This window comes from Bos grunniens, chromosome 2 (assembly GCF_055505025.1).
Source record: "Bos grunniens cultivar Pamir isolate PY7600 chromosome 2, Bosgru_T2T1.0, whole genome shotgun sequence".
NCBI classification, from domain to species: Eukaryota; Metazoa; Chordata; class Mammalia; order Artiodactyla; family Bovidae; genus Bos; species Bos grunniens.
The window spans coordinates 118,568,612-118,594,155 of NC_141166.1; the positions used below are offsets into that span (position 1 = coordinate 118,568,612).

The 25,544-nt window shown below is 43.6% G+C and overlaps 1 protein-coding gene across 50 annotated transcripts in view; it reads right to left on the reverse strand.

Moving 5' to 3' along the window:
- Nucleotides 1-4,091: 4,091 nt before the first annotated feature.
- The window catches only part of TTN (titin), a 276,437-nt gene continuing 254,984 nt past the window's right edge, over nt 4,092-25,544 (reverse strand). For 49 of the 50 annotated variants that reach the window (XM_086360782.1, XM_086360507.1, XM_086360734.1 and 46 more), the window contains 24 exons: nt 25,176-25,478; nt 24,773-25,078; nt 24,384-24,674; nt 23,992-24,288; nt 23,550-23,855; nt 21,951-22,256; nt 21,583-21,864; nt 20,805-21,398; nt 20,394-20,681; nt 19,993-20,292; nt 19,237-19,539; nt 18,358-18,660; nt 17,672-18,256; nt 17,238-17,543; nt 16,850-17,149; nt 15,647-16,222; nt 15,240-15,545; nt 14,277-14,870; nt 8,406-14,155; nt 8,099-8,255; nt 6,671-7,362; nt 6,425-6,578; nt 5,548-5,850; nt 4,092-5,408 (listed from right to left, as the gene is read on the reverse strand). In XM_086360782.1, the coding sequence (XP_086216908.1) occupies nt 5,110-5,408; nt 5,548-5,850; nt 6,425-6,578; nt 6,671-7,362; nt 8,099-8,255; nt 8,406-14,155; nt 14,277-14,870; nt 15,240-15,545; nt 15,647-16,222; nt 16,850-17,149; nt 17,238-17,543; nt 17,672-18,256; nt 18,358-18,660; nt 19,237-19,539; nt 19,993-20,292; nt 20,394-20,681; nt 20,805-21,398; nt 21,583-21,864; nt 21,951-22,256; nt 23,550-23,855; nt 23,992-24,288; nt 24,384-24,674; nt 24,773-25,078; nt 25,176-25,478 (13,901 nt within the window). In that variant the 3' untranslated portion in view covers nt 4,092-5,109. The remainder of the gene's footprint in view (nt 5,409-5,547; nt 5,851-6,424; nt 6,579-6,670; nt 7,363-8,098; nt 8,256-8,405; nt 14,156-14,276; nt 14,871-15,239; nt 15,546-15,646; nt 16,223-16,849; nt 17,150-17,237; nt 17,544-17,671; nt 18,257-18,357; nt 18,661-19,236; nt 19,540-19,992; nt 20,293-20,393; nt 20,682-20,804; nt 21,399-21,582; nt 21,865-21,950; nt 22,257-23,549; nt 23,856-23,991; nt 24,289-24,383; nt 24,675-24,772; nt 25,079-25,175; nt 25,479-25,544) is intronic. The other variant, XM_086360694.1, reaches the window with a different exon arrangement.

The following is a 25,544-nucleotide window of genomic DNA, read 5'->3' on the forward strand; positions in this document are numbered from 1 at the left end:
GAGCTGGGTGATGGATACATAGGAGTTCATTATACTATTCTTTTTAAAAGGTTTTTATTTTTTTCTGTTGAAGTATGGTTGATTTGTAGCATTGCATTGATTTCTGCTGTGCAGCAGGGTGGTTCAGTTGTACATGTGTATATATTCTTTTTTGTATTCTTTTCCACTGTTGTTTTTCACAGAATATAGAGTGTGGCTCCTTGGGCTGCACAACGGGGCCTTGGTGTTTATACTTGTTTCATTGCACTATTCTGTTTATTTGTATACATTTGAATTTTTCCACAACAAAAGTGCTTTCCTTAAAAAAGCAAGCTGTGAGAGATGTACAGTGTGGTATCATTTATATCAAGGTTGAAAACATAAACAGAAAAATAGACTTTATAGATTTATACTTTTGTGGTTAAATGCTTAAGAAAAAACAAACACATGGAAATCATAACAGCTGATTTGACCTTAGTGGTTACTATTGGATGGCAAGAAAAGAAGGATTCAAAAGCCTTTATAATATTCTGTGTATTTATTGGGGCTTCCCAGGTGGTTCAGTGGTGAAGAATCTGCCTGCAATGTATCAGACACGGGTTTGATCCCTGTATTTTGGGAAGCTACCCTGGAAAATGAAATGGCAAACTATTTCAGTATCCTTGCCTGGGAAATCCCATGGGCAGAGGAGCCTGGCCGGCTACAGTCCATGGGGTCAGAAAAGAGTTGGACACAACTGAGCGACTCAACAACAACGTTTTCAGTAAGTTATTCTCTGTTTAAAAAGAACCAAAACAACACAGTTAAGGGATCCATTCTGTGACCACTTCTCCTGGTCACCCAGTACATATTGGCACCAGGCTGCACTGTAAAAGAAAATCAGTTTATTTCTTTTTAAACTGTGTTATTTAAACTGTCTCTAGTTGTTAAGAATGCAGAGATACCCTGGGCATTTCTCATATTTACATTAATCTGAAATGTTCACTGGTGAGTTTCTTTTATATTTCTGAGAATGTATATAAGTGCTCAGTTTCCTTTAAGCCAATTAAAAACAGCTCATTTACAAGTCAATTTTTACATACAGACAGAACCAGAGATCCAATAGCTTTCCCGTCAGAGTTTAAAAGTCCTCTTTTTTTCCTCCGTCTGGGGGACCTTAGGTAGATCAGATAGTTCCTAGAGCCAGGCAGAACAGTTAACATTGGAGGCAGTGGGGAGAAAGGCAAGCTACTTTTCTTTTCTGCCAGTGGTGGTCTTTAAAGTCCTACTAAGCACCCCAAGCCTGGAGTCTCAGGCCCTGTGGGTTGTTTTTGCATTTCAAGGCCTAAGTGCTCCACCAGGTCCGCAATGTTTGCAGAGACTCGCAGGATCAGTTGGACAGACAAAAAGACATAAAACAAAGGTCCTTTTAAAACCATGGACAATGACGGAAACTTAAAGACACAAAGAGTCTTCAGGATGAAGGGCACAGGAGTGTAGGGCTGAGGACCAAGGGAGGGGCAAAGGGAGAGGGACAGAAGAGACTGAAAGAGACAGAAAGAGATTGCCATTTCAACCTGCCCCCTGCAGACGTCTATTCAGGTACCAACCCACCTGCTTCCAGAAAGGGCCGGTGATGGAGGGAGCACCCTGTCCACTGTCCACCGGGGTGATCAAGCCTGGAAACCAGCCAGTTGTGCATCATTTCTGGGTCCCCAACCCACAGATGGGACTTCTACCCATGAGTCCACCAGTATACAGAAATCTGTATACAGAAAATAAAGGTGAGAATATTGTGAGGCGCTCAGACTTCCAGCCACTACATGATATTAGGTTTGAATCTCCTTCACTCTTGTAAATCTCCAGTAAAGGAGAGCCTACTGGACCAGGGTCTGTCTGCACGGTGTGAAGCAGGCCTCTCCCACCTGTTTGTCACTGGTCAAGGGGAGCTGTTGCTGGCCAGAGGGTCTCACAAGCCAAGAGGAGTGATGCAGCAGCTGCCCGATGTCCACTCTCTGGGAAGGATGGGGCAGAAATAAGAGGACAGAGAGGGGAGAAGTAGAGAGATTTCAGGAGAGGGAAAGGGACAAAGGTAAGGGGGAGAGTGTTGCCTGAATGAGGGTTCTGGGACCGCCAGCGACCAGGAAGGCAGACTTATCAAACGTGGTGACACTGAAAAGAGATCCAGGAGAGCACTTGTCACCCAGGGGGAAGCCGCATTCGGTGGTCCCTGGCAGTGCCCAGATCCTCTCCTGGGACAGGGACAGCTGTCCTTTCATTGTGTCCCCAAAAAGTATGTTACTGACCAGAGTTCGTGGCCTCCTTAGTCAATAGAAATTGATAAGAGGCTAGACAGGAAATTCCAGCAAGGCTTTATTGGGGCCCCTGCTGCAACAGGAAGGAGCGGAAACAAGTGACGGTTTCCCTTGCCTGCTTCCTGGAGGGCAGCAGGGGTGAGCTGGTTCCTTATATGGGGTGAGGGTAGCAGTGGGTCCGGGGTTGGCTTAGGTGGTCTGCCCACCTACCTGATGGCGCTGTGTGGGTTTTTGGTCTTTTCTGTATCTTGTTCATAATTTGCCCCAACTGCACATGCATGCAGTTATTTTTAGTCCTTTGTAGTCAGATTTTGTTGCTTGAGGAGACATTTGTCCAGGTGCAGGCACTACAGCAAAAGGTCCCAGGTCCCAGCCTGTCTCAAGAATAGGTATTAAGTTGTTTGATGGTGTTGTGGGTGCTGTCGGTACTGCCCAGACCCAGGTTATGCGTATCCGCCCCGGTTTCGTGAGCATCGGCTGTTGAGCTGCCCTAGTTTGCAGAGAGCTGTCTGGCCAAGGGGTGCCCCTCACCCCGGAGATTATTTCCCTCACCCGTCCCCACCCCCACAAGCTCACAGCATGTAGCCACTGATGAGGGGATGCAGATGGTCTGTGTCCCTGTTCCCAGGTGGAACCAACTATGGTACTCATGGGATGGGGCTGAAGCTCCTGCCGAGACCACATTCTTGCTTAGCTTTTTTCCTCTGCTCTGCTCCCCTCACTCTTTTTCTTGAGAGCAGCTCCTCAAACTATTAATCTCCAGTCTCTGTCTTAGACTCTGCTTTTAGGGAATCTGACTTTCTGAGAGCAGTCCCTCAAACAACTAGAGTCTGCTTTTAGGAAATCTGACTTAAAGAATTTGTTGCAGTTGTTTTTGTCAGTCGCTAAGTCATGTCTGACTCTTGTGACCTCTGTAGCCCTCTGTCCGTGGATTTCCCAGGCAAGAATACTGGAGCAGGTTGCCATTCCCTTCTCCAGGGGATCTTCCTGACCCAGGGATTGAACCTGAGTCTCCTGGATTGGCAGGTGAATTCTTTTACCGCTGAGGCGCCAAGGAAGCCTTAAGAAAGAATATTTGCTGAATAAACTAATGCAGACCCAAGATCTTGTTTGGGGAGTAGGAATTGACTGTGCATTTGCTTCAACTTTGGCCGCTTATATTTACATTTAGGAGGTAATTTAGGCAAAGAATCAACTGTATAGGTTTACAATTAGGATTATCTAATTGAGATGGATAAATACAGATTTTTCTGGAGGTAGGTATTTTATTATTAAGTATAGATCAGTTGTTTTGAAAAGCATGGTAGGACTATACGATTTAAAACGAGTTCTTTAAAAAAATAAAAGTCCTTTAGCTTTGAAAACTGATTTGTTCTGTCTCAGCTTGTAGCTACAATAGTCAGTAATGGATTCAGTTGCACAGTTGATCATTTTCCCTGAAGTGGTCATTTTCTCTTCTGTATGTTTCTTAAGGGACAGGGTCTATCTCATCTTGCTCATCTTTGCACAAAATATTGTGAATTTTTGATGTTCCTGTACCTTTGGATTTAGTTGAATCAGTCCCTCTAAAAATTTTTTTTTTGATAATATGTTTAGAAGATTTATTTTGGGGGATTTTTGTTAACTTCTGGGGATAAATTTATCCATGAGAATCATATCTGTGCTTTTAAAAAATTGTTGACTACATTCAACATGATAATTTACATATTTGCTGTAGAGAACTTGAGTTACTTTTTCTTCTCTATCATCATTTCTGTGATTTTCAAAGGCACATACCTCCCCAACCACAGAATTTCACAGAAAACAACCAGCCACACATTTTCAGGTGCAGATAGCTTGCTTTATTTTGTTGTTACTATCTCAAGGAGGTCCAACAATTATAACTAACAATTGAATTTAAACTTGCATGAAAAGAACTACATCAAATTGATATTTTGGGCAGTTAGTAATATTTTGTTGTTTTTAAATTTAACGACAGCTTTATTTTGTTCTTTATTTTTTGCTGTGGCTCATTGCTTAGTTGCCCCAGTTTCTGGTTTAAATTTAGAACTACCACACGAAGGCGTTGGCTGCACCCCTGAACCTCCAAGAGTTGACACTGCTCTGGCATAGGAATGCATGAATAACTTGGTTAACTGAGGGGATGGCCAGGTGATGTTACTTTTCCAAGCTACCCAGGCACTCTCTATGGTCAGAGACAGTGTGAAATGAGCGAACAAAGTGTTGGCCGTTACACTTTGTTCTGGTAATATTTAAGTCATGATAATTTTGAGTGTGACATCATCAGAGAAAACGTAAGACGTTAAAGTGTTGCTTACAGGAGGGTAAATGCAAACATCACCAATGCCTTACATTTCTGATTCCATAAGTATCGGTGCATATCAGGTGATGTGCACAGCATTTTTCGGTGGCTAGGACATCTTCAATGGGGAATTCCTCGACCCACTGAGGCATACTTAGACATCAACATTATGTTGAGGCACAAAGATTGATTAAGTGTTGAGCAGGGTATTCGTTCCATAAGAAACTTTCTCCTACCAACCGTTAGTTTCAATAGTTACAGTGTAAAATGTCATAAAATAAATGGTACAAAACTTTATAACCGTTGATTCGGCTATATACAGTATGTACATGTCACTAGAAAATGTGTAATCTTCTTAGGTCAACAATTATGAAAAGACTGAAATGTGTGATTTTTGAACTTCGACTCATTTAGGTTGATACAAAACTACTCTTTTTTTTAAGTATTTACAGATCAGAAAGATAGAAAGATTAGTCCATGTGAATCATTTGGGAAAGGTTAAGAATGAGTCTGAGTGTGAGAGCACAGGCCCTCTTAAATGGATCGAATATTTATATTCACAGTAGCAGAGTCAGATCCAAACTCATTCCCTAAACTCAGGGTATACAGTCCACCATCTTGTTTCCGTACGTCCATGATGATCAGGGTTGTCAGGTCATCTGTGTTTTCAATATGGAATCGCCCTCGCTGTTCTTGATCGTGAATTGTTCTTCCACCACGAGACCATGTTATTTCCGGGGTAGGCTCACCCGTAAAAGCGCAGGCTACTGTTAAAACTTTTCCTTCATCAATGCTGATGTCAGAGGGAAGAGCTTCAATTTTAGGTGGAATTCCTTTATGGAACAACAACAACAACAAACGTTTAGAATCACTGAAAAGAAATAAAAACTTGCATTCTACTGAATTGTGTGTACTAAAGATTCTACCATGCTACTAGGCTTGTCTACCTCTACCAATAATTGGATTGCTCACCTCTTAGGCCTGCTTTAAGCATTCTACTAGTTGAACTTTCCAGTTGTGTCATACTAGATTTTCCCATAAAACTGCTGGAACTCATTTCTACAAAGGACTCTTGCATGGAGGACATGCTTTGGGCAGACATGCTTGCAAATTTCATTTCAGTCATGCTGCTAGCACTGCTGCTGCTGAAACTGCTGAAGGAGGCCTCCTGCTTAGAGGCAGACATTTGGACTGACTGAGACGAGAAGCTTCCTTGCAAGCTTGTGTCACCACTTGTCCTCAATACTACCTCTCTGGGAGGTTCTTCAACTAGAGCTGTGGAGCACAGCAGATACACAGTGAACATCAGTGACATCTGGTTAATTTGTGACATCTGACATTGACTTGCAGAAATGGAAACTTAGACACGCACACACAGAAACATAACCCAAACAATTTGCTGTGAAAGCATAAGCAGATACATACATACAGTTGTCAAGAGCTAGCCCAGTGTCTCCCAGAAACGAATCCTTATATTTCTATTATTACATTTCATGCAGGTGCTAGAATCACTAGGAAAAAAATGATTAATCATATAGAAAACAATTTTTATATTGTGCATTCTGAAAATACAAGTAACAGGACAGCTGGTAGCTTTGCTTTGAAAGTTAACTTATCCATATTTCTATCTAGCTGTAAAGAAACATTGGCTGTTAAGAATGAATTCACACAGGAAGCCTGTCTCTTACACATGCCTTACGCAGGAAGCCTGTCTCTTACACATCCTCTTACACAGGAGCCTCTCTTAAAGAGGCTCCTGAGAGTTTGCTGTGCTCAGAAAGACAAAAGCAAAAAACAAAACCATACAATGGCCTTAAGCAAGTAAGGAAAGTGGTAAAGATATACTTACGAAGGACTGTTAAGGAAGCAGTAGCTGAACACTGGCCATGGAAATTTTTGGCCTTAATTGTATACTTCCCACTGTCACTTACTGATGCATTTCGGATTTCAAGAGAATATACATTTCTGGAGCGACTTACACTGATATTTGAAGAAATAGAAATCTAAAAAGAAGAGAAAAAATAAGTGTTTCTTTGAGCTCTTCAGGAGTAAAGTATTGAAAGTTCTCTTCAGTAACATTCATAATTAAACTTACTGGCAGGTTGTTTTTAAACCATTCGATTTCAGGCGATGGCTCACCACTGATTTCACAAGAAAAGAGAACGTTTTGTCCTTCATTAACATTTTGAGATCTGGGCTGTGAGATGAAGGCTGGAGCATCTGAGAGTTCTTTGCTTAGGGTCAGATCATACTGACACTTAATGATGCCTTGGCTGGTTTTGCCGATGCAGGTGAGGATCCCTTCGTCTTTGTGACCAGCCTGTCTGATGGTCAGGGTCTGGTCGCTGCCTGAGATGCCGTATCTATACTCATCAGAATTGCTGAGCTCCACCCCATTCAGTACCCATTTCACATCAGTGGCACCAGCAATGTTGGCTTTCAAAGTCACTTTCTGACCAGCAGTTATACTCATCTGAGTGGAAAATGCTTTGATCTCAGCATGAGTTCGGATTTCTTCCGATGCCTGTGATGTTTTAGTGATTTCCTCATGGACAACAGATTTTTCCAGGGAGGCGGCTTCTGATTTCTTGACTTTTTCGGAAATCAGAACTGTGGAAGCTTCCTCCTTGAGGGCTAGCTTTTCGTGAGATTTTACCTCTGATGTCTTGATTTCTTCAGAAATGAGGGCTTTCTTGGAAATTTCCTCTTGGACAGATGCCTTCTTCTGGGATGTAATTTCGGAGGTCTTTTGTGCAGATACTTTCTGTATCTCAGTGTCTTCTACAACTGAAAAAGAAAGCTCCGTAAAGCAAATTGAATGGAAAAGTGGTCCTACCGTTTTGTCTTGTGGATTCTGCAAGTAATACACAAAGAAAAAATACTGACTTATGCATGCAGTGTAGGTAATACTTGATACTTTCTCAGCCCCGATCTTGGAAAGTTGTCATGCGTGACTTTCGAGGTCAGTGTAATGATTATTTAAACTAAACTAAATTGAAGAATGAATTCTGTGGCTTAAGGGGAAAAAGTTTTGAAAGGAATAGTTAAAGGATCTAGGAGATGGATGGATTTAGGAGATTTTGATTGATTAAAACAATTTAATTATGTTTTAGAAGATTCAGATGAAGGCAAACTCATTTTAATCGGGAGAACTGATACAGCTTTGGACTGTATCATTAACTTTCCACTGCTTTGGAAAATTAGCAAGAGCGAAGTTTTAAGGAAGAAGTACCATTTGGTATATTCACCTGACTATTCATTCTTAAACATTACAGGGAGCAGGAATCTTACATAATATCTGGGACTCTTATATAACACTGCATACAATTATGCACTTAATAAATATAAATTATATCCTAACTTCAAATATGGGTATTTGTACATTTGTGTACAAATGGTATTCTGTAACTTGGTAAAACAGTTTTTATTTTAATACTTTGTGTGTGTGTAAGCAAGCATGTTTAGAAATGTCTCCTTAATAGAGTTTTCTGAAAACTGTTGGTAAGAATAAAAGCCAACTTACCTTTTATTGTTAATTTGCAGCTAGAGGACACAGATCCAGCTGAGTTTGTTATTGTACAGGTATAAAGACCACTGTCAGAAGTATCGGTCTTATGAATTTCTAGGAAGAATGCTCCTTTGTCTTCAGAGAGTTTGTATTTACCTCCTTGTGATATAGCCTGTGGAACGCAAGTGATGTGAATTTTAAAAAGTTGAGTTACTCTTAAACTTTCTTTGTGAGTTGGGAAAAAAGGAACAGGGTTAGTTTTCTTTGTTTTTTTTTTTTTTTTTTTTTTTTTAGAAAATAAGGTCATTTAAGAACCAGTTACCTTTCCATCCTTTGTCCAAATGACAGTCGGCTGGGGTTCTCCAGTAACTTTAACTGCAAATTTAGCAACACCGTCTGAAGAAACAGTGGTATCCTGCAGACCAGTAACAATTACTGGTTTTGTGGAAATTGGCGCAGGAGCTTTGGGTTCAGTTTTCTTGGTTTCTGTTGGCTCAGCAGTTTTTGGAGCTGCTTTCTTGGTTTCTGTTGGCTCAGCAGTTTTTGGAGCTGCTTTCTTGGTTTCTGTTGGCTCAGCAGTTTTTGGAGCTGCTTTCTTGGTTTCTGTTGGCTCAGCAGTTTTCTGAGCTGCTTTCTTGGTTTCTGATATGCTTGACACCTGCTCATGGATACTCTTAAAGGCTTGTCCCACAAATTGGAAGTTAGTTTTGGAAGTTCCACCTTCACCAGAAACCTCACAAACATATTCTCCACGATCAGATTCGGCGAGGTTGAGGATTTTGAGCTCATAGGTGCCATCTGCAGAATAGTGAAACTGGAAATGCCCGTTTTCCTTCAGTCTCCTGCCGTCTTTGTACCAGGTGACCTCTTTTGCACATAATGCACTGCTTTCAACCACACAGGTCAGCTTGGCTATGTCTTTAGAGGCTTCTGCCTTCAAGGACTGAATTATCTTAGGTGGGGCAGCGACTGGCTTCTGCTGAACCTTCTCTGTTGGTGTGGGTTTTGTCTCTGTGGGCGGTACAGCTTTGGGGTGAGGAGTCACTGGTTCTGGGGATTTCACTCGTTTTGGAGACTTGGCTCCTTCTGGGGATTTTACCCGAGGCTCCGGGGATTTGACTCTCGGTGGTGATGTCACAGCCTTTTCAGTAACCCTGGCCTTCTGAACAGTCAGAGTAAACTGCGCCTCTTGCCTCCCGTCGCTGTTCTCCACCACCACACTGTAGTTGCCCTCATCTGAAGCCTGGACTGAAGAGATCTCAAAAGTTGACTTGTACTTTGAGGTGGTCACTTGGTGGCGGGCAGAAGTGCTTATGACTTGTCCCCCACGCAGCCATGTCACCGTTGGTACCGGCTCACCATCTGTATCGCAAGAGAACCTTGCAGACTCACCTTCATAGACAGTTATGGACCTTGGCTTTGTGAGGATTCTTGCTGCCAAAGTCGTCTTAATCTTTCTGTGTGTGGACTTTTCTTCCAGCGACTTTTCTTCGATTGCAGCACTTTTCATTTCTGCGGATGCATGGTGTTCATAGGAGGAGAGACTTTCCCGGGTCTCCGTCATCAATGATTTCATTTCCCTGACGGAAGAGGAAGCTTCCATCTCAGATGTTTTCTTAAAGGACGAAACTGCATATGCCTCTGTTCTTGTCAGCTCAGGGAAGACAGATCGGGGAACCTGTTCGTCTCTGCGCTGGGAAGCATAGGTAGTGTAATCCCCTCCTGTGACGTCCAAGGTCGCATAGTCGGAAGCCTCACCTTTGTAGTTGGTGCACACAGCACGGTATGTTCCACTGTCATCAATATGACAGTCCAGAATTTCTAGGGTCAGGACCCCACTGGTGTTGGTGTAATGAATCTTACTGCTCTCTTGGAGTTCTACACCATTGTGGTACCATTTGACCTCAGCAGTTGGCTTTGACTGAACGTTTAAGATAAAACGTGTATTTTGGCCGCAGGGAACCCGGTGGGAACGCATCCTCAGCGTGATTCGAGGCGCGTGGTCAAGTGTAAAAGGCTGCTGACTCAAAACCTCATACTTCCTTTCTGATGTCTTTTGAGTCTTTAGAGCAGCTTTCATGGACTCATACCTGGAAAAGATATCAAATCTTGCCGACCTCTCAAATCTTGACAGTGATCGCTCACTAGACACAGGGCTGGGGGAACGTGGACGAGTCCTCTCTGGGGTAGGAGACCTTCTTTCTACATCTTCTTCTTCCTCTTCTTCATCTTCATATTCCTCAGCTGGCCGTGGCCGCGGCCGGATCAGCTCAGACACGGGCCTCATCAACTCGATGTAGGTGGGAGACAGTGAGCGCCGGCGTCTCAGCAGCCTGGACACCGAGGAGGACGTCTCTCTCTGCGCGTGTTTGGAGATCTCATATTCTTCCTCGATTTCCGTTATTTCGGTCACTTCTCTCTGGCGTCTTGATTTCTTTCTAGACTTCGCCTCCTTCGCCAGGTGGTCCAGCTCGCTCTTGTATTCCAAGAGGCGCTGGGTGGTGGTGGCGGGCCGCAGCAGCTCGTGGTCCTCTCTCTCGGCCATGATCCTCTGCCGCTGATGGGCCTGCCTGTGCGAAGCGCGGGCGTGCCGCTCCCGCAGCTCTGCGTAGCTTGTGCTGGTCTCTTCCTTGGTTGGGATGTGATAGGTTGAGTATCTGAAGTCTCTTCTTGCTTCCTCCACCTTGACGTGAGCTTGTGGGGAAGAATAACGCAGACTCGAAAGCTCAAAACGGGGAGGGCTCCGGCTCGGGGGTGAGGCTGAAAAACCCAGTTCCAGCTCTTCTTCAAGACGCAGCCTCTCTTCCTCTGTCCTCTTCATCGCCAGGTAGTCGTCAATGGGCAGGAGTAATTCTTCGTCGGAGATGTCACCAAGAGAACGTCTCCTGGGTCTGTAATAATAGTAGTAATCCGGAGAAGGTGTGCGCCGGCGGGCTGGTCTCACCATTTCAAGGTCATCTTGGGACAGTTTGGGAATCCGCCACTTAGGTCTGTATTGATCGGTGATGCGCGGGAGAGGCATCACGTAGAACTGCTCCCATCTTGAAAGGCGGATGCGCTTGGGCCTCTTCTGAACAACTCTGTCAATCTTCCCAGGCATTTCAAATTGATCCCGTATCTTCTTATACCACTTCATGTCAGACATGGGCACGAACTGCTTAATGTGTTGGTCTTCTTCTATGGTGGTCTGTTTGTACTTGCGTGGCTCTGGTACTTCGTAAGGCATGCGGAGTTTCCTCTCCTCCTTCTTTTCTTCCGTCTCAAGTCGGTATTCCCCTTTCACGGTCTTGGTGCTGACAGCTGGTTTGTAGAGGATGGCAGCTTCTCTCAGTGCCTCCTGGGCGACCTGCGTCAGCGGCACCGCCTCAGTGCCAGAAAGAATTTCAGCCATTCTCAGGGTCTTGTCAATCTGCCTCTGCACATGTCGTTCGTGCTCCTCTTTTGTCTTGAATTCCTGTTTGACATACCTCAGGCGTTCCACTTGTAGGTGGGCCTGGCAGCTGCTGGATCCAGCTGTATTTGTGGCTGTGACCCTGTAATAACCGGTGTCTTCTGGCAAAGTATCCCTGATGTGAAGAGCATAATAATCCAAGCCTTCATGGATAATTTCAATGTTAGGCCCAAGGGACAGTGGCCGACCATCTTTCTCCCATTTTAACGTCGGTGGGGGGATGCCAGACACTCTGATCTCAAAGCAGACACTTTGGCCTTCTTGGCATTCTGCGTTTGCCAGTAGCCGTTTGAACATGGGTCTGAGGGTCGTATCTGATGGAGGTGGGTGTGGAGTTACAGTCAGCTTTGCTTTGCAGCTGTCCTCACCGTACTTGTTCCTTGCCACAATGGTATATTCGGCATCATCATCCATAGTTACGTTGTTGATTGTTAATTGGTAAAGACCTTTGTCCGACTCAAATATGTACTTCCTGTCATCATCACCTGGTTTGATTTTCTGACCTGATTTGTACCACGTTACTCGAGGCTCTGGGTGGACAGTTATGGTTACACCAAACCGGACATTTTCACCCACATAAGCTGTCTTGTTATAGAGAGGCAGGGTGAATTCAGGTGGTCTTTCCAGGAGTCTCATGGCATCTGTTCTGCGCTTAAGTTTCTTCACAGTTCTACGGCAATAATAGTCATAAACTTCTCTCACACCTTTGACAAAGAGCTCTGCATAAGAACTGTCTTCACCATAGTCATTGACTACTTTGCATCTGTAGGTACCATCATCAAATTTGGTGATGTCTTTGACATACATGGTGGCCACTCCATCTTCATATGTGATTTCATATTTCTCACTGTTCTCCAGCTGTCTGACACCGAAGTACCAAGTCACCTGGGTCGACTGATCGTAATTTTCAATTCTGCATACATATTTGACATAGCCTCCTTCTTCTCCAACTGCATGCATTATCTGCCCGGAAACGGGGCCAATTTCAATGGATGCCACTTTAACTTTAGCAATGCTCACTCCCTTCTGAGATCGAATTGCACCACCACAGGAGATCCGGGCTGCAGACACAACCATGTTGAGGTCTTTCTTGACTAGGGTGTGGTAGTAGCGTCGGTGTTTCAATGTCCTGATCACTTTAGTACTGACTCTTTCTGTCTTCTGCTTCAGCCACGGGTGCTGAAGGGCCTCAGATGCTGTCATGCGAGATTTTCTCTCTTTCACTAATAGCCGGTCAACAAAGTCCATGGCTTCGAGGCTGATCTCTTGGAATGCTTCTTCATCAAAGGTGTATTCAGCATTCATGATGTTCTCAATGATCTGCTGGTTAGTTTCAGCCAGGAATGGATTGATACCACTCAACAGCACGTACACCAGTGTTCCAAGAGACCACATGTCCGTGGCTGTGCTGACAACATCATGCTGGTGGACCTCAGGTGCATAGTATTCAGGGGCAGTGAATTGAAGCCTAAAGTTGTCCCCTGGCTTCAGCTGACGGGCTTGACCAAATTCTATGATTTTAATGGTGGAGCTCCTTCTTGTTTGGTAAATGATGTTGTCTGGTCTAATGTCAAAGTGTCCAATATTATGGCTGTGTAAGAACTCAAGTGCTTCGCACACCTGGCGAACATAGCTTACGATTTCTCTCTCATTAAGTTCAAAAGCACTTGTGTTAATGCGCTCAAATATGTCAAGTCCTGATATGAACTCAAAGATCATAACTAATTCTTCCATGCTTTCAAATGATTCATGGAGGTATAACATGTTTCGGTGCCTAGCTATATTTAGAATGGAAATTTCTTTCTTTACCAAAACTTGATCAGTCCCTTTGACCTTCACAAATTTGGCCATGTATGTCTTCTTTGAGGATGTTTCAACACAACGATGGACAATTCCAAACTGACCACGCCCAAGATCTTCAGCAATCATATATTTCTCATAAAGCTCCTTGGTTGAAGAGTGAGAAGCTTTGGTCATAGAAACTTCCCTGGTTTCGTCTACCTCTTCATCATAGTTCATAGCCCTGGTCTTGTCTTCTTTGGTTACTGTTGGTTCTGAAGGCTCAGAAGGTTTGCTTAGGCCAAATTTATTCTCTGCTATTATACGGAACTGGTAACTTGTTTTTCCAAATAAGTTGATCACGGTATAACGTGTTTCTCGGGCCTGTCCTACCCGGATCCATCTTTCTGCGGTGGTTGCACACTTTTCAACAATGTAGTTGGTGACTTTGCTGCCACCATCAGAAGCTGGCTCAGTCCACGTTAAGTTCACAGAATCTCGTGACACGTCACTAACTTTGACTCCTCTGGGTGGGTCGGGAACATCAGCCACATCCAGTTCAACTGTCTTCTGATCGATTCCAAATCTGTTCTTAGCACAGACCACATAGAAGCCAGCATCTTTTCTCTCCACTCCATTGGGGAAAACAAGTGATGTGAAGGACCTTGTGACAATAACTTGGTAGTGGCCATTGTTGTCGATGAGATCTTGTCCTTTCTGCCAGGTGATCACTGGATCTGGTTTGCCACTGAATGGGATCTTGATGCTGATTACCTCACCTCGGAGAGCGTGGACTGCTCCCATGCCTTCAAGATTTTTAGGCAAGTGTATCTTGGCTGGAACTGTATCAGAACAAAAGAAGGAAGAATATAATTTAGCAACACCCAAAACTATATAAGAGCGCCCCCCCCATTAATAATATGTAATCTTGCACCAAAATGATGTCTACTGATATGTTTTTACCTTCTACTTCCAAGGAGGCAGTGCCAGACACAGACCCTCCTTGGTTGGTAGCTCTGACTTGGTAAACGGTGGCATCATCATCTGTGACACTTGCAATGATGAGCTGGTGGTAGCCACCCTTAAACTCTTGAATCCTGTACTTTAATCCATCCGCGATGATTTCTTTGCCTTGTCTGTACCATTTCACAATTGGTTTCGGATGACCAGTCACTTTGCAGACCAAAGTAGCATTGCTCTGATATCTGACATTTAGATTTCTCAGTTCCTCTTTAAAGTGTGGTGCCTGAATTGGGACATCAGATTTGGGAGTGACAGGTTCTGATATTTCACTCCATTCACTCTCCCCACCTAGGTTTTCACATTTCACACGGAACTCATATTCAAGACCTTCAATAAGGTTTTGCACTGAAAAGACGGTTTCTCGAATTTCATCTGTCGTCACAGCAATCCACTTGTTCTGCTTCTTCTCACGCTTCTCAAGGTAGTAATTTCTAATCTTTGCACCTCCATCGCTGGCAGGTGGCTTCCAGGCCACAACACAAGAATCTTTTGTGACAGCGGTAATAGTTGGTTTGCCAGGGGCACCTGGCTTTTCTGTTTAAAACAAAGAAAAAGCAGTTGCCTCGTCAGATGAAACAGACAGCTCTATGAAGAGCTTATTTAAAAAAAAAAATGTTACGAACCCAAAGTTCTACTAATGGTAGCTAATCCAGAAAAATGAAATTGGTTACTTTATGCTAAGAAACTTATCAAAACAGAAAGTTCCTTTTTAAAGAAAAAGGGGAGAGGGTATATATACCCTTTTAGATCAGCGAAATTCAAGTGACATAAAAGACACTTGTACTTTAGCTGAATCTTTGCTGTCTCCTTTCAAAAGTCATTTCTGTTAAAAAAAAAAAAAAAAAGTTTTACATACAGATGGAATTTTGCTATAGGAAGACTGTCTGTAGAGGTTGTACTCACCAAATGGACTCTTAATGATCACAACTGAGGAGACTTCTAGAGGTTCACTGATGCCAAACATGTTCTGAGCCGAAACCCGGAAGTAATACCCAGCATTTTCTGTGAGGTTCACAATTCTACAGGTTGTCACGGAGATGGCTGAAGACACCAATTGCCATTCAGCCCCTTCCTTGGCCTCACATTTCTCCACCACATAATTGGTGATCCAGGAGCCTCCGTCATCTGCAGGTGGTTTCCAGCTGATCACCACAGAGTTCTTCAATAGAGCTTCAATCACAATTGGTCCTGTAGGTTTGTCTGGTTTATCTGTTGGGGGAAAATACAATTGTAGTGGTCTCTATCGTGTGCCTCCCAAGACCTTTTTTTTTTTTAAAGAAGAAAAACCACTGAAAAGGAAAACAAAATACCTTGTATTTCCACATCAAGCATGGTATCGACCGTTCCGAGGACATTGCTGAGCTGAACTTTGTATTTCCCAGCATGAGTCTTACGCTGGACATTCTTCATGACAAGATGGGTATAGTGCTCTGTGTTTTCTATAGTAATGTTTTCTGAGTTTTGCAAGAGTTTCTGGCCACGGAACCAAGTGATGGCAGGTACTGGCCGGCCAATGTACATGACATGAATTCGAAGTGTTGAACCCACAGCACCGTAATACTTCTCTTTCAGTGGGTAACCAGGATGGAACTGCGGGGTTGCTTGCAGGAGAAGCTTACTGCTGGATTCTACTTCTCCAACCTCGTTGGTAGCTACACAGGTATAAACACCTTCATCTTCCTGTTCCTCCGTCATTACTGTTAGAGTATGTGTGCGTCCATCTGAAGACATTTTGTACTTGCGGCTTTGTACGAGCTCCTTACCAAACCGGAACCACTTAATGTCAGGCAGAGGCCTTCCGACAATCTGGCATGAGAGTTGAGCAGCTTCGCCCAGTTTAGTGGTAACATCCTTCATTTCTTTGCGTACTCCTGGGGCTTCTCCAGCTAAAGGGTATGAAAGTGCATAATATTAGTGCATTATTGTCACTACTGGATCTATAATCCACTGTCCTTGTATATCGGGAATGAATTCATCACACTGATTGATACTCTTATTAGACACCATGATTTACACGAGTCTAATTCTTAAGTCTTCACAGTGATTGGAGGATCATCTGGAAAGTAGAGATTCAATGAGGATATCATCATATTATTATGTAGAGTGACTTTTTTATGATTGGGAGGCATTAACTATGTATGGGGTTTGGGGAAAATGTGAGTTCTCTATAAACCGTTGTATCTTTGCCCTTAGGTTCAGTGAAGGGGGGTACATTTGTTGACACTTTGTCTTATTAGGAGTATTAAAATCCATTGTATTCATGGGAGAAATTGCTCTAGGCATGTGCTCAGTTCAGTGCATCTAACAGTTTACTGCTGAGGCTTTGTGCTTGGAATCACTTCCTCTAGAACATATCAACTGCTCCCTTTGTGCACATATGCCAAACAGTTCTTTCTTTCCAAACACTTGCTCTCTAATAAAGCTTTCTGGAGACCTACTTAGTATAGAGGAAGAATTAACCTTTACATGTTGCTTAGTTTGTAAATGAAAGCAGAGAACTAACGGCTACTTACACGTTAGTTTGGTCTTTACAGACATAGCAGTTCGTCGAGGTCTGCTCAGCCCCGTCTCATTCTCAGCGAAAACCCTGAATTCATACTCTGTAGCTTCCAGCAACCCTCCTATTGTGAACTGCCTGTCTTTGATGCGGTCCTTACTGCTCTTCTTCCAGGCACTGTCTCCAGATTGTCTGTATTCAACCCAGTATCCAAGGATTTCTTTGCCACCATCACATTCAGGTTTCTCCCACTGCAGAGTGACGCTGTCTTTGGATATTGAAAGAATCTCGAGTTCTCCAGGTTGGCTTGGCTTATCTGAAATATTTGAAAACAGTTGTAAAGGAAAGAGAGCAAAGATGGCTTGACTCTGTGATTCTAGCCCCTTCAGAAATTCTTTCCTTACCAAATGGATCTTTGCAAACAACTGGTTCAGATGCAGGGCTGGTCTCGCTTAGGCCAACGTCGTTCTGTGCAATGATGCGGAACTGATACTCGGCATCGGGAACAAGCCCGGTGACGGTGTACATTGTGGTGGTGATCTGAGTCTTGTTGTGTCTGACCCACTTGTCAGTTGAGGTCTCCTTGCGTTCAATATAGTAGCCCGTGACCCGAGAACCACCATCATCTTTGGGCCGGGACCAGGACAGGCTGACGGAACTCTTGGTCACATCGAGTATTTCTGGAGGATTGCTTGGAGGCTCGGGAGGGTCTAGGAATGTAAGTGGGAAACACACATGTTAGCGTACAGTTCCAACTCTTGTAAGCTGGTGATTTTCATTTTGAAACAAAAGAGTACTGAGAGGAAGTTTACAGTGTTGTGGTTGGAAGAGCACTTACTCAGTGGTGTTTTTGGTATGACGGGTTCCTCCGATTTCAAGGGTTTGCTTATTCCAAACTGGTTTTCTGCTGAAACACGGAAATGGTATTCCACATTTTCTTTGAGGCCTTTTACCACCAGAGATGTACCTCGGACTCTGGAGTCAATGGTGTACCAGGCGGATTTAGGCACTTCGCGTCTCTCCAGGATGTACCCCAAGATATCGGCACCACCGTCATCGGCAGGGGGCCTCCAGCTGACCCTCACAGAGCGAGCTTGTATGTCGTCATATTCAAGTGGCCCTTCTGGAGTGTTGGGATTTCCTATCACCCTGACCTTGATGTAGACAGCCTTCTTGCCACATTTGTTTTCCAGAACCAGGTCATAAGTGCCAGAGTCATCCCTGTCTGCTTCTTTGATTACAAGCTCAGTGTGAGTTTCAGAGGTTGCGATCATGGCACGCTTACTAATGTCTTGGCCTTCCTTGGTCCATTTACATATTGGGAATGGTTTTCCTTTGATCGGTATGGTAAGTCTGATGACTCCACCTTGTCTTACTAAGATACCTTCCTGGTATCTTTCATCAAGTTCATAGTCAGGATATTCTGGGGAGAAAGGTAAGGTTACAATTAGCATTTTGGGACAAAGGCATAGGAAATAAGTCTAAAGGCAAATATAGCAGAAAGGAAGTGATCCCATCTCTTACCAAGCATTTCTGTGACTTTGACTGTTCCTGGTACCTCAGCAGGCTCCCCAGGTCCACCAGCGTTACAGGCCAGGACACGGAATCTGTATTCGGCGCCCTGAGGTAGGTGTGTGAGAGTATACTCCCGAATTTTGGTTGGGGTGGTGTTGCATTTGGTCCATTCATGTTGATCGACCTTTTGCATTTCGATCAAGTAGCCCGTGACTTTAGATCCTCCTTCATCTTCTGGTACGCTCCAGGCCAGGGAGACTGATGTCCTTGTTGTGTCGGTAACTCTTGGGTTTTGTGGCTTTCCTGGAGGAGCTGGAAAATAAGAGTAACAACATACTTGTTAAAAGTTTCTGCAAAGTTGAAAATCAGATGCTAAAAACCTAATGATTTCAGTGGATTGTGGAGACGTGGAATGTAACATTAGGATATTTTTCGTTTTGTAAATATTTAATTCATTTTATAAGTTAAAACTACTTTAAACTCTTGCTTTTTCCTTTGTCTTATATGTGCTTAGTTTATGATCACTAATTCTATCTTACATTTAACATCAGTTTTTAAACTGCTTCGAGAAATACTAACTTGCTTAAAAATTTTAACTGTGATATAGGGTGTCTATCATGAGTTCTATTTTAAAGAGGGAGAAGTAGATTCAAGAGAAGAATATAAGAAGTTACTTTCCCAACACTGCTAAGGGTTGGGAGTGGGGAGAGGATTGACGACAAAGGACACAAATGAACTTTTTGGGCTGATGGAAATATTCTATATTTTGATTGTGGTGGTGGTTATACAACCATACATTTCCCCAAACTCACAGAATTCTCTATTTCAGGAAGGTGAATAACTATATTAAATTATATCTCACTGAACTTTTATATAAAAGGTATTTACCGATTGGATCCATGGCCACAGTGGGTTTGGAAGGACGGCTTGGTTTTCCAGTTCCTCTCACATTGACGGCTGTGACACGGTGCTCATATTCTAAGCCCTCAATAAGGCCAGTGGAACGGTATCGTGTCATTGTCACTGGCACTTTATTTACGCGGACCCATCGATCTGCTCTCACTTCTTTGCGTTCCACGATGTATCCAGTCACTTGGGAGCCACCGTCATCTTCTGGTGGGTACCAAGTAAGTGTCATGCCCTCACGGGAGACATCAAATATCTGTAATGTTTCTGGAGGTCCAGGAATGTCTGCAGCAAGATGGAGGTAAACACACCATGCACCATGAATAAATTAAAGACTCATACATTGTGTGTCTCGTATGTAAGACTCTTATGACTATTTTTCTAGTGTTTTCATTTTTGTACCTTTCTTGCTGTTCCTCATTTTCTTCAATTTCATAAACATTTATTAAACGTGTATTCTGTATTTTTTCCTCACTGTAACAGCCAGTCTTCCCTCCCTCCTTCCTCTCCTTCTACCCATCCTTTCCTAACTCCTTCCTCTCTTTCTTTCATACAAAAACAAAACAAAAACCTTAACCATGTTGAAAACCCCTCCAAGAAAAGGAGGCATAGAAACCTTAGAACGACCCTGGGATTAATTTTGGACCTCTTTTTACTTACATAAGGGCATATTAAAAACAAATTCCTTCTTGTTAACATTTAGAGGTGAGGAGAATGGCAGAAGGGCCCAGGACTTACTGATGCTGCTGCGACATTCTATGACTTCAGACTGCAAGTAGGAGCCAATCCCAAAGCGGTTTGTCGCAGCCACTCGGAACACATACTCGTTTCCTTCAATGAGTCTGGTAAACTTAAATGTTGATCTGGTCACTGACTCAGACACAGGCAGCCATCCAGGGCGGTGGGCATCACGTTGTTCTACCACATAGCCACTCAGCGGAGCGCCACCATCCAGTTCGGGCGGTCCCCAGGAAATGGTCACTGAAGTAGCATCAATTTCATCAACCTTGATAGGCCCAGACGGTGGACCAGGCTTGTCTACAAAAGAAAAGGAAATTCCAGATGTTAATTTTCACTTCAAATCAAAATTGGGTGACTGAGCATCAACAATTTGCTTGTGCCTTTTCCCATGTCCCTACCGAGAATGATGACTTTAATGGTCTCTGATGTAGTTCCGGTCACATTCTTCAGTTCAAGTACATAGTCTCCAGTATCTTTGATAGTGGTTTCCCGGATGGTTAATTTAGCTACCTTAGTATGAGTTTCAACTGTGACACGCTCTGATTCTCTTAGTTTAGAACCAGCGAAGAACCAGGAAGCAGCAGGAGGTGGGCGGCCAGCGATTGGTATTACCAGCTCTACCGGTCTGCCAGCTGGGACATGGATGGTCTTTTGAGGCATTGTAGAAAGATCAATTGTTGGCAACACTATGAGAAAGAAAGTAGGAATTTATCCTTAAGTATAATTTCTAATGACAGGACGTAATGAATTCTGAATGTTTCCTTCATTTTGCTTTACTATTACTGTTATCTTGGTGTTTTGGTACATACCTCTGAGGTCTTGTACAGTCACGGCTGTGACGATCTCTCTTGGTTCTGACACACCTTTCTCGTTTTGTGCCCTTACTCTAAATAAGTACTGTTCACCTTCGTTTAAGGAAATAACAGTGTGCTCTAGGACTGTGGGTTTTAAGGTGACAACCTTCATCCATCTCTCAGTGCCAGCTCTGCAGGCCTCAAGAACATAGCCAGTGAGTCGGCTCCCACCGTCATAGAGTGGTTTCTCCCAGGCAAGGGTAACAGTGGATTTGGTGACATCGACCACTTCTAGCTTCGTAGGCACCAAAGGCACTTCTGAGACCAGAACTGCATCAGATGTTTCACAAGGTTCTCCAATGCCATAAATATTTTCTGGCAACACCCTGAAATAGTACATGGCTCCTTCTATAAGTCCAGAAATCCTGTACAGTGTCTTGCTGCATTTGGTAGTTACTGTTTTGAATGCTCTCATGGCAGCTTCACGCTTTTCAATAATATAGTTGTTGACAGGTGCTCCACCATCAATTGTGGGAACTTCCCAAGTGATGGTCACAGAATCTCTTGATACTTCCTTAACTTTCACTGAAGGACAGGGGCCAGGAGTATCTAAAAAAACAGAGAATGAAGGATGCATACTTCTTATTTGACAGATTAGTTGATAGATTTTTGGGGGAAAGGGGTTAGGAAAATATACTTAACATAGTCCCTTCTAGAGAGGTGATCAATCAGAAGTCAAGGTGTTTGTTTTTAAAGAACCTACTCATTGCATAGTATTAAGACCAATACTTACCGTATACTTTAACAAGGACAGTTGCTGATTTCTTGCCAGATTGGTTTTCGGCTTCAATGGTGTATTTTCCAGCATCGTACCGGTTAACTTTGTCCACAATAAGCAAAGAATAACTCTCAGTGGTGTCGATGATCGCCCGACTTGCAAGGTCAATGCCCTTTTTGCTCCATGTGATGACGGGTGGTGGTCTTCCAGATACAGACACCATCAGCCGTAGTGAGGCCCCAGCTCTGATGGTCACGGTCTTCTTTAAATCATCTGCAAGCTCCAGATCTGGTATTTCTGGAAAGTAAATGTCAAAGCTTAATTAATTTATGAACAAGTGTGATGAGAAAAATAATTCACCTAAAACCTTGAATTATAAATACCTAGTCTTTCCACAGGCTCAATTTCTGCAGTTGACTCGCTGTATTCGCTCATGCCCTTCACGTTCACAGCAGCAACTCTGAAGGAGTATTTCTGGCCCATTTTAAGGTCTGTCACAGTGAATTCATTGTTTCTTATTGTGGCGTTGGTATGTACTCGGTACCACTGATCAGTGTCCTTCTCTTGCATTTGAAGAACGTATCCTATGATGTCAGTGCCACCGTCATACATGGGCTTGGTCCAGGCTAAACTGATGCTGTGTTTGGTGGTATCCACAACTCGTGGAGCAGAAGGTGGTCCAGGGGTGTCTGTAGAAAGAAGGATATTATACAAATAAGGAAGCTTTGAGATTTGTATTTTTGATTTGTAAGATTCACTCAGGCATTGCTGTTCTTTGTCTACACTCACTGAGATGTTCTTTGTAACTAAGGTCTTCTGATATTGCAAGATGGCACTGTGTTCTGGAGTTACTATTTTTATTATTTTAAGAGTTAAAAACTTCTTTAGAAAGGCAGATGTTTCTCCCTGGCCACCTTGGCTAGATACACTGTGTCCTGCTAAGTTCATTGCTTACAGTACCCATTCTCAGGAACTTTTTTTTTCTCTTTTTGGCTGTGCCCAGTGGCATATAGGCAGAGAAGGCAATGGCAAGCCACTCCAGTACTCTTGCCTAGAAAACCCCATGGATGGAGGAGCCTGGTGGGCTGCAGTTGGGGTTGCTACAAGTTGGACGCCACTGAGTGACTTCACTTTCACTTTCATGCATTGGAGAAGGAAATGGCAACCTGCTCCAGTGTTCTTGCCTGGAGAATCCCAGGGACGGGGGAGCCTGGTGGGCTGCCGTCTATGGGGTTGCACAGAGTCGGACACAACTGAAGCGACTTAGCAGCAGCAGCAGCAGTGGCATATAGGAACCTAGTTCCCCAACCAGGGATTGAACCTGTGCCCCCTGCAGTGGAAGCACAGAATTTCAACCACTGGACCACTGGGGAAGTCCCAGGGACCTTTCTTTAGTAGCTCAGCTTTCAACAAGGTCAATATTCTTGTCACCTCTACATTTCCAGTAAGTACAGGAATAAATATCTTCTACTTCCTCTCAGTCCATTCCAGTGATTTATTCCTTTTAGTTCTTAGGCTTAAACTTTGTACAAGGATTTGCCAACTTATTTTTGAGGCTCTTGTGACAATTATTTTGTTAGGTACTTATTAAGAAAGTAGGAACTTTCTGTTCTGCTAAGCCTCTTAAAGGAGACATTGTCCTTTTTTTCCTCTTCAGTAGTTATTATCATTACAACAAAATTACCTCCATCCTTAGGAAGATTTGAAAAAGACATCCCTTTCATATTGGTAGTAGGAAAAAAAAATTTTTTTTCACAGATTAGAAAATAACAGCAACAATTTCCAGCAACGTAACTGCTAACTTATCAACAGAAGTACTTGTTGAAATATTTTCTGTCTTAGGCTGTAAAGTCCTTCTAATAAGCATATGCCTTTCTAGGCCAGTCATAACTTCTACGAGTTCTTGGAAATTACATATTGGACAATTCTTTGTAATATGATTTTGATGGGCATTAGGAGTATGAATGAGTCTTGGAACTCACATGATGGTTCTCTGCAGGAGATAAAGTTGGAAGCTTCGCTGGGTTCGCTGTTACCAGCAGTGTTTACTGCAGTCACCCGGAACTGGTAATCACAGCCTTCCATCAGGCCAGTCACCTTCAGCCTGGTGTCGTACACCACGTGGTCCTTGTTGACACGTGTCCAGCGCAGGCTCTTCTTCTCACGCTTGTCTACCAAGTAGTTGCTGATGTCGTTGCCACCGTCAGATTCAGGTTTCGTCCACTGAATGATGATATGCTCTTTGCCAGCCCCAACTTCTTCAGGTATGCCAGGTTGTGATGGAATCGCTGTTTATATTTTTATGAGAATAAAAGGTTGATCAGAATTGCACAAAATCACTATTTCTATGACTGTCTGCCCCCTGCCCACCCCATCCCCTGATCCCATGACACTTCCACTGGCAAGTTAAGTGTTAATACTCACTGAAGGAGTTTCTGGCAACAATGGGCTCTGATTCAACAGGCACACCAGGGCCATATTTGTTTACTGCCCGCACTCGGAATATGTATTCGTTGTTCTTGATGAGTCTAGTAACCACATGGGATAGGGTGGGGCATTCGCCTTCCACAATCACCCAGTTGAGCCTGCTCGTCTCGCGTCGTTCCACAATGTAATGAGTAATTTCTGCTCCTCCATCTTCCTGAGGAAGGCTCCAGGCTAAAGTACACTTCTCCTCAGTTACTCTGCTGACAGTGAGCTTTCCACATGGGCCCGGGGAATCTAAAACAGATGTAGGAATGAGCAATGAGGAAGGTCCTTCTTTCTGCACACATTTGAGAAAGCTATGGAGATAAAAAATCGTTTGACCCTCTTACCGAGAACCTTGACCAGGACAGACACAGCCTTTGTCCCGCTGGCATTCTTCACTGTTAAAGTATATTTTCCACTGTCACTTCTGTCACAGAACTTGATCACAGCAGTTGCTCGTTTGCCCGTATACTGCAGAGAGATTTTCTCACACATATCTAGTTCTTTGTCCCCTTTGGTCCAGATAATCTTGGGTTCAGGTTTGCCACCAACTGCAGCATCAAGAACAAGATCCGAGCCTGCTCTGATGGTGACCAGATCACCCTGTAATCTGGCATCCAGTTCGGCTTTGGGTGGAGCTGTCATAGACAAAATGTGAATGAATGCGTGATAGTCTGTTGTCACAGAAATTGTGATCATTTAAAAGGAGAACGTGGATTATTATTATTATTTTTACCGTATTCATCTCGGCAAGTGATGGGGCCTGTGGATTCTGATCCTTTGCTAATTACGCCTGCTGCATTCTTGGCCAACACACGGAATTCGTAAGTGTCTCCCTCACTGAGAGCAGTAACGGTGAAGAAATTGTCAGATACGATGGTGTAGTTGCACTTGAGCCAGCGACCGTCTCCAACTTCGCTGACTGGCTTACGCTCTATGATGTAGCCCACGACCTTGCTGCCGCCATCATACACCGGGGCAGACCAGATCAGTGACACTGTCGATCGGGTGACATCTGTTACCTCTGGTCTTCCTGGTGCATCTGGAAGGGAGGCAAACGTAAGGTTAAATACAACTCTGAATTCTGCTAGTACTGATGATGATGATAAACAAATGTACCCTTAAATTTTGACACCTACCCACTGGGTTTTGAGCCATCACAGGTCTCGAAGCTTCGCTGGCTTTGCTAACGCCTGCGGCATTGAGTGCGTATGTTCTGAACTGATATTCCAGTCCTTCTACCAAACCGGTCACTTTGTAGTCGCACTCTAAGCATGGTACTTTGTTTTCTTTGACCCAAAGAATGGTGTTACGTTCTTTCTTCTCAACCCAGTAGCCGATGACTTTACTGCCACCGTCATGGTAGGGTTCTTCCCAGCGAATAGACATGGCATTTGCAGACACATAGTAAACCTCAGGTCTGGTAGGTGCACTTGGTGGGACTAAATATAAACAGAGGTATCAAAATATAAATTGAGTTTCAAAATACAAATACAGAATATAAATAA